The sequence below is a fragment of the Artemia franciscana genome, chromosome 21, assembly GCF_032884065.1.
Source record: "Artemia franciscana chromosome 21, ASM3288406v1, whole genome shotgun sequence".
NCBI classification, from domain to species: Eukaryota; Metazoa; Arthropoda; class Branchiopoda; order Anostraca; family Artemiidae; genus Artemia; species Artemia franciscana.
Genome location: NC_088883.1, coordinates 9,396,111 through 9,405,663, shown reverse-complemented (window position 1 = coordinate 9,405,663; position 9,553 = coordinate 9,396,111). Strand labels below are relative to the sequence as shown.

At 33.0% G+C, this 9,553-nt stretch overlaps 1 protein-coding gene across 1 annotated transcript; it reads left to right on the top strand.

The window, feature by feature from the left end:
* The first annotated feature begins 3,439 nt into the window (after positions 1-3,439).
* LOC136040872 (serine/threonine-protein phosphatase 6 regulatory ankyrin repeat subunit C-like) lies at positions 3,440-5,752 on the top strand. Its single transcript, XM_065725263.1, has one exon. It carries the CDS (start codon positions 3,654-3,656, stop codon positions 5,592-5,594), a length of 1,941 nt encoding a protein of 646 aa, XP_065581335.1. The 5' UTR covers positions 3,440-3,653; the 3' UTR covers positions 5,595-5,752.
* The last annotated feature ends 3,801 nt before the right edge of the window (positions 5,753-9,553 follow it).

Here is a 9,553-nt window from a genome sequence, read left to right as displayed (position 1 = left end):
CAACTGTCAATGTTAGATTGAACATTGATAAATTGAAAAACATTGAAAAAAATAGAATATTACCAACTGAAAAAATAAAACTGAAAAAAGAAAAAGGTAAAAAACTAAAAAAAAACTAAAAAGAAAAAAACTAAAAAAAGAAAAAAAAAGAAAAAAAATTAAAAAAAGAAAAAACCTAAGAAGAAAAAACCTAAAAAAAACTAAAAAAGGTAAAAAACTAAAAAAAAAACTATAAAAAAGCTAAAAAACTAAAAAAAACTGGGAATTGCACAAATATTTCAATATATTTTGACAAAAGATTAAAGTAATTCGAAAACCTTAAAACAGATACCCAAAATTGTTAGGTTTATTATAAATTGTTGAGCTTTAGCATGCTTGGCACGTAAAGATTTTTCCAATTGTCAATGTTAGAATGAACATTGACAAATTGAAGAAAACAAATCAATAAAAAGAAGAAACTAAAAAAAAAAAAAAACTAAAAAAGAAAAAAACTAAGAAAAGAAAAAACTAAAAAAGAAAAAAAAGAAAAAAGAAACTATATCTATATATATCAAAATAAGTTGTATATATGCATATTTGTTTGTTTGTGGGTTTGCATTTGACGTCATTATATGTATATAAGGCTTTGTATATGACGTCATTATAAGATGAAACTACAGACCGGGACACCAGGACACAAATGACGACCGGGACACAGGGAATATAAATGACAACCGGGACACTTAAATAGAAATTACAGACCGGGACACCGGGACACAAATGACGACTGGGACACCGGGACAGAGGGAATATGAATGACGACCGGGACACTCAAAGAGAAATTACAGACTGGGATACCGGGACACAAATGACGAACGGGACACAAATGACGACCGGGACACAGGGAATATAAATGACGACCAGGACACAGGGACACCACTACAACGGGGACGCCGGGGGCACAGGGGGATATATAAATGACGACGGGGACACAGGGAATGTTCGATTAGCAATCACCATCAACAAAGCTCAAGGGCAATCATTAGAATAATGAGGTATAGATCTGAATACGGATTGTTTTTCCCATGGACAACTATATGTTGCATGAGTCGGTAAACCTGACAATCTATTTATATGCACAGACAATGGGACAGCGAAGAATGTTGTATATTTGCAAATTTTACGTCGTTAAAAACATATATATATATATATATATATATATATATATATATATATATATATATATATATATATATATATATATATATATATATATATATATATATATATATATATATATATATATATATATATATCTATCTATATTCACAGGTGGGACACAGGGACACCATATATCTATAACGAAAAGAGAAATCTTTTCTCTGTTATCTATATTCACAGGTGGGACACAGGGAAACAACTACAATGGCGCTTAACTAATATGGCGCGTAACGACTTACGCGCGCGGGGGGCTTGGGGGGGTGCAAAGCGCCCCCATCAACTAGGTGTTGGGGTGGCGCGAAGCGCCACCCCAACAGCTAGTATATTTATATTTAGATGCTGGTTAGTATGTTTATGACCAGTTTTAAGATTTTTTGCCGTTTCCCACATAACGAGCCATTGAGCCCTTTGGAATATTGTTTTTGTTATTGTTATTTTATGAAAATAATTAGAACTTGAACTTGAACTTGAGCTTGTTACAATCAAATAACTTTTAACACTAATATAGACTTCACATTTGTCCATTGAAAATCGAAACTTTTCTTACAGTTGAAACAAGTTTGAATGAATACCGAAGATATCCTTGCTCACCAGGATTAGTAATAACTATGGTCAGGTATGGTTCTGAAGAGTAGAGTTACGGAAAACAAAAGGAGTCTCAGAGAAATAGTTTACAGGTTCTACAGATAAAGGATGAAGATTGTTTTTGCCTATCAACTGTCTAGGAATGAATGAAAAACAAGTTCATAGTTGAGTCATAATTCATCCTGTTATTTAAATTTTTATAGTAATTTGTTTTTATTTGCCGACGTTATTAAAAAAAATACACTGTTAAAGATACATATAGTTAACTAGCAGGGTCCCAGCGGCTTCGCCGCTGTGCCCAAGCATGGCATGTGGCAGGCTTCTATATATGGATACTCATTGTCCCATGTGTTCCAACCACAGACAGTGCTGGGTCCCGGCGGCTTTGCCACTGGTCCCCACGGGCCCCATCAAGGCACGTGGCAGTCTTCTATATATGGATTCCCATTGTCCCTTATGCTCTAACGACAGACAGTGCTTGGTCCCGGCTGCTTTGCCACCGGTCTTTGCGGGCCCCAGCATGGCAGGCGGCATCTATATATGGATTCTCATTGTCCCTTGTGTTCTGGGTCTCGGTAATACTATGTCATTTTTGGATCGAATTGATGAAGTAACTTGGTTTAGTTTTCTGTTTTAAGGTTTTAGAATTGCTTTAATCCATTGTCAAACTATATAGAAATATATGTGCAATCACCAGTTTTTTACATTTTAAGCAATTTAATAATAATTTCTGTTTGACGTTAAATGACACTTTGACAAATTTTCTTTCAGCAGCAAGCATTTTAAGCTTCAACAATTTCTACTAAACTTCAAACTTTTGGTTTTCTGTTTTAAGGTTTTCGAGTTGCTTTAATCCATTGTCAAAATATATTGAAATATTTGAGCAATAATCAGTTTTTTACATTTTAAGCAATTTAATAAAATTTAAAAAGAGTCTCAAATTCTTAAGCTCCCATAATGGTAATAACGTGTAACGGTGTATCGGTAAAGATTGTGTAACGGACACTACATTTTATATATATATATATATATATATATAGATGAAACGCAAACGACACAATAGGCCTAAGACATTTATGGATAGGAAAAGGGTAAGGGGTAAGTAGACAAAATATTGTTTGTGGTGGCTTTTGTTTAATTCAAGTTTGACCTAATTAACAAATTTAATTTTTATTCGTTTTAAGAATCATTTATATATCTATTTTTGTACTAGTTAGCTTTATATTTGCTATGATTGATTATTTTAACATTTCTCCATTTCAGGTTTCAAAATGAACAAAAACTACTTTTTCGGAAAGCTTTTATTTAAATAAAAAAAAAAGGCTTAACTTCTGTTCCTTTCGGAATCTACTAAGTTTTGAGCATCAGAGCCGTTAGCCCAATATAAGCAATGTGACCTGATTATTTAGAGACTTTGATTACTTCCAAATTAAATTGAACTGAGTTCCAAACCCTAAAACAAGGTTTTAAAAGTCGCTAAGGTCAGAGTAGTAAATTTTAAATGCAACATCTCAAAATTCCTAATTTAAATATCTTGGAAAAAGTATTTCCATGAGAAAACCTCACATTTCAGATCATAATTATTAGCAAATTCATCAAAACTAATAGGAATTTTAATGAGAAGACTGATATGTGACAATAGTGCTCAATACAGCAATAATAGTTTGTTGATCAATTGAAATGGTATGATGTATTACTCTTGTGTTACCTGTAACCTAAGCTAATGACGTAATTTCAATTAAAATCATTACGGAGGGCATTTACATCATACGAATACAGGAGTCATGACGTAATCATACCTATATATAGTAATGATATGAGAACAGTGGTTCATATCCATTTAAATTACGGAAACATAATAAAATAACATGTCCATAAGATCACTTTATTTAGCAGCTTCAAAAGGATGCACACAGGTTGTTGAATATCTTTTGAAACTCCTTATTTATTACTTTTATGGTTACTTTTATTACTTTTTATTTATTACTTTTGAAAGTCCACTTCTTTTTGCAGCTTGGAATGGAAACACACAGACTGTTGAATGTCTTTTAAAGTCTGGTGCTGATGTTAATGTAAAAAATGAGAAAGGAGCAACTCCACTTCATATTGCAGTTTGTAAAGGTCACACACAGACTGTTGAATGTCTTTTAAAGTCTGGCGCTGATGTTAATGTAAAAAATCAGAAAGGTGCAACTCCACTATATATTGCAGTTTGTAAAGGACACAAAAAGACTGTTGAATGTCTCTTACAGTCTGGCGCTGATGTTAATGTAAAAAATAAGAATGGTAAAAGTCCACTTCATTTTGCAGCTTGGAATGGAAACAAACAGACTGTTGAATGTCTTTTAAAGTCTGGCGCTGATGTTAATGTAAAAAATAAGCAAGAAGCAACTCCACTTCATATTGCAGTTTTTAAAGGACACACAAAGACTGTTGAATGTCTTTTACAGTCTGGCGCTGATGTTAATGTAAGAAATCAGAAAGCTGCAACTCCACTTCATATTGCAGTTTGTAAAGGAAAAACAAAGACTGTTGAATGTCTTTTGCAGTCTGGCGCTGATGTTAATGTAAGAAATCAGAAAGGTGCAACTCCACTTCATATTGCAGTTTGTAAAGGACACACAAAGACTGTTGAATATCTTATACAGTCTGGCGCTGATGTTAATATAAAAAATGTAGAAGGTGAAAGTCCACTTCATTTTGCAGCTGAGAAAGGTCACACACAGACTGTTGAATGTCTTTTAAAGTCTGGCGCTGATGTTAATGTAAAAAATCAGAAAGGTGCAACTCCACTTCATATTGCAGTTTGTAAAGGACACACAAAGACTGTTGAATATCTTATACAGTCTGGCGCTGATGTTAATATAAAAAATGTAGAAGGTGAAAGTCCACTTCATTTTGCAGCTGAGAAAGGTCACACACAGACTGTTGAATGTCTTTTAAAGTCTGGCGCTGATGTTAATGTAAAAAATCAGAAAGGTGCAACTCCACTTCATATTGCAGTTTGTAAAGGACACACAAAGACTGTTGAATATCTTTTACAATCTGGCACTGATGTTAATGTAAAAGATGAGAATGGTTATAGTCTACTTTATTTATTATTTCGTTCTAGATTTATTTCAATTTCACAGACTTGTGAATGTCTTCTCAAATATGGAGCCTATGTTAACTCTAAGGACGAATATGGCATCACAGCGCTTCATTATGCTAGTTGGATAGGAAATAAAGAGTGTGTTGCAACTCTCCTGGAGCATGGATCTGACATAGATATTACTTGTAAAAATGACCTTACAGCTTTTGATGTAGCTGTTGATGATACTGCTGTTTATTTGGCAAGCCATGTATTAAAACTGAGAGTGGCAAATTTATATGTAAGTGAAAGAAACATAAGGCTCTCAGACAAGACTCAGACAAGTTATCCTGCAAATGAGCTCAAGGATCAATTTGTAAGAGAACTACAACAAATGAAGAGTGAGACAATATTTTGTAATATAACGTTCTATGACATTTTTATCAAAGGAATAAGCTCAATAGAACTATACACGATGAATGAAAATTCTTTGAAAGGCTTACTGAAATCATCAAACTGGGAAACAAAATTTCCAATGTATAACACAGTAATAAAAAGCCGTTTCAGAAACAGCATAAAAAGGAAAGTGCTGCTTGAACTAGCCAATAGAAGTTTAAATTCTCTCTTTAACAGATTTGCTGAGTTACCACATGAATGTGCTGAACAAATATTGAGCTATCTAAGCAATGAAAACTTGAAAAATTTCATAAATGTTTCTGAACCACTCGACAAGGAGTGATAGCATTAAGAGTTTCTAGCATAAGATAATAGATTTAGTGATTGAAAGAATATTCTAAGAGCGTAGCGGTCACACGGTCGCTGGGGACGCTTAGCCCCCCAAGCCCCCCCCCCACGCGCGTAAGTCGTTACGCGTCATTGTATTTGTGTCCCTGTGTCCCACCGGTGAATATATATATATATATATATATATATATATATATATATATATATATATATATATATATATATATATATATATATATATATATATATATATATATATATATATATATATATATATACTAGCTGTTGGGGTGGCGCTTCGCGCCACCCCAACACCTTGTTGGTGGGGGCACTTCGTGCCATCCCCCCAAGCTCCCCCCGCGCGCGTAAGTCGTTACGCGTCATATTAGTTACGCGCCATTGTAGTTGTGTCCCTATGTCCCACCTGTGACATATATATATATATATATATATATATATATATATATATATATATATATATATATATATATATATATATATATATATATATATATATATATATATATATATATATATATATCTATATATATAAAAATAAGTTGTCTGTGTGTGGATCTGTGGATGGATCAGGTGACGTCATGTTCGCATATGACGTCTGAATTATTTCACACTAATACAAAAGAAGAAAAAAACTAAAAAAGGTAAAAACTACAAAAAAAACTAAAAAGAAATAAAAAACTAAAAAAGCTAAAAAACTAAAAAAAACTAAAAAAGGTAAAAATCTAATAACTAAAAAAACTGAAAAAAATAAAAAAAGGCAAAAACTACAAAAAAAATAAAAACTAATAAAAAAACTAAAAAAGCTAAAAAACTAAAAAAACTAAAAAAAAATAAAAAAAGGTAAAAAACTAAAAAAAACTAAAAACTAAAAAAGAAAAAACTAAAAAAAAGGAAAAAACTGAAAAATAAAAGAGAAAAAGAAAACTAAAAAAATATGAATAAATATATATAAAAATAAGTTGTTTGTGGGTTATGTCTGTCTGTCTGTCTGTCGAGTGACGTCGTGTTTGACGTCGAGTGACGTATATTGTCAAACTATATAGAAATATATTTTAATTGCTCGCAACAGCAGATACGGCAAGAGAATTGGCTGAAACTTTATCCCGCGTAACAACAACCCTTCTTTTCCTTACCGGATCGAACTTTACCGACATAATTCCGTCATGTTCGGCGAAAGAATCAAGCTATTCCTTGCAAGAAACGGGGTCTCTTAGTTCTGGAGGCAGATATTTAAGAACGACGGCATACGAGGGTTGGCAATTGGTACCCTTACTATCTGAGACCAAAAAACTATTTATAGACGTTGCTGGACTATTGAAGTGAGCAAGCGATTTTAGCTGATCAAGGCACTGGTTGACTTTGGCGGTAAGGATAGAGTAAGGTGACGCCAGAATGCTATGGACTTCAGAGGGGGATTTGATCACGAACTCTGGAAAATCAATATTTTCTGCAGAGCCGCAAAAAAAGTAGCGATAATGTCTGAAAATGAACTATTCTTAGCACTGGGTCCCGAACGACGAGGTATAGGCTCATCTAGGAATCAATTGCTACATAAAAGATTCTTAGCGCCAAGAACATCTTCATCGGGAAAAAATCACTAGCGTATTTCACAATCGACTGATGGTTCAACCCCTCATCGAGATTGTGCCGAGCAAAGTTCAAAACTGAGCAATAATAAAGCGTACTGGTATTCCAATTGTCCATGATAAGCAAATTTTACTCACGACTCGGCATCAGTCCAAAAATAATTAAGCGAAAAAGGTATATCCACAGAGAAGTTCTCAATAAGCACAATTATGAAATGATCCACATTGGATAAATGAATGCCATGAAAATAAATAATAAATTATCTTTGAGTGGGACAAGTAATCCGAATATTTCAATGCACGACTCAGATGATAGTGGTGCTGAATACTAACTCTCAGCCACAATCCATAAATAATCCTTAAGCCGTAATCATATACAAGTTTATGAATTTATCTAACAAGTTTCAATTACAAGTTCAAAAGTATTTCACTCGTTATTTATTCCAAACAGGTACAGAGTTAATCCGGCTTAAATTCAATTAGTTGTTGACTGGTCAAATACCAAAAGAGAACTGACGCTAATTCAATAACGCTGTTTTACACACCAAAATCTTTACTGCCGAGTGAGACAGTTGAAAAGATACTTTGGATTCCCAAATTTCATAATCCATCATTTGCTTTTACAAAGGGTTTCCCTTTGACTCCCGAAACACAAGTAAAATAATCCTAATAACCAACATAAAATCTACAACTACTCAGAAACTACAGAAAGTAAAATGTATACTGTGTTTGATTACTGCAAGATTATTTATTCGAAAAGCCCGATTACTTATCTTTGGATCGTTGGAGGGGATGTAAACAATGTCAGAGGATAAGAGGGTATGTACTTTAAACGGTTTAGATTAGCTGCTAAATTACACCAGTCCTTCTAATCCCAGAAAATACGGGATCAGTGAGGGCAAGTGACGACGTTATATGTAAATAAAACACTCATATTTTCAATAATGGAACAAGTATATGAAACTAAATACTAAAAACAGAATGATCCAGTAATTGTGAAATATGGCACACCTTAAGGTTTCGTAAATAGACCCAAGATTTTATTCCCAATTTAGACCCTAATTTTAAAATAGAACCTAAGTCACCTTCAATTTTTACGTTATTTCTATCTAATCAACAAAATATTTTAGCACGAATTTTACTTACAATCATTTATCCTTGAGCTAACAGAGAATTATTGATGGAGTGTACGCGTGAAATTAAAATTGAAAATCCCGAGAAATAATCTTCCATTTCAGAATCAAGTGGAGACGTTCTTTGTGTTTCAGAGTTTATTTGGCCCTTTTTTGTAATTGTTAGCAACAAATTTTCGTTAGTTAACAATTGGACAGCAGAAATAGGTCTTACTTTAAAAGTCCAAAGTCGAATTAGCCACCTATGATAATAATTGGGACCCAGAGATCAAATCATGCTGTAGTAACGTACTGCAGGGCCGACTCAGGGACCTTAGTAGTCAAGAAGCGTCGTTAATCTGATGCAATACAGCTATGATAATTATTGAAATTATTGGCTTGAGATTATTGATTGTCCCCAAATGGATGGTTAAAAAGAATAATCTTTGGCAATCTTCCACCCTTCTTCAGTAAAATATGTCCTAGCTATCTCAAGCTTTCTTTACAGCCTCTAGGAATGGGGTCAAACCACAATTTTAGTACACCCAAATATTTGTCCCAAGGTGAGTCAAACGGGCGCCTAGAACAACTCTCAGACAATTTCTCTGGAGAATATTCAAAAAATATTCTTCTGTCTTTGGAAGCAGCCACATTTTAGAACCCCCTTTGGCCAATGTCCTCACATTAGCTTCCAATATTCTAGTCTCCATTCGCAAACTTATCTTCCTTTTCTTCCAACTTCTTTCAACTTCAAATATTGATACACTTTGCAACTACATAACCAGGAACCTGGGAAGGTGGAAGGGAGTAATTCGTCTGAGCTTGGTCAAGAAGGCCATTTAATGTAAGTCTACTCTAGAAATTATTTGCTAATATATATATATATATATATATATATATATATATATATATATATATATATATATATATATATATATATATATATACATATTTTGTTCCAAATTTATTTTTAAATTTTATTATTTTGATTATTATTATTTGATCAAATAATTATTATTATTTTGATCAAACCTTTTCTCCTTTGAGTTTTGGAATCTCCTTATTTCCAAAAAGTCCTATTTCTGAAAGTATTTTATTTAAATATTTAGTTATAATTTTGAAGAAATATTAGCTATAATTTTGAAGAAATCAGAAATATTTAGCTATGATTTTGTTAATATTTTAGCCAGTTGCTTGTTATCCTAAGAGTGCATGTATCGATTGCGTTTAATCTA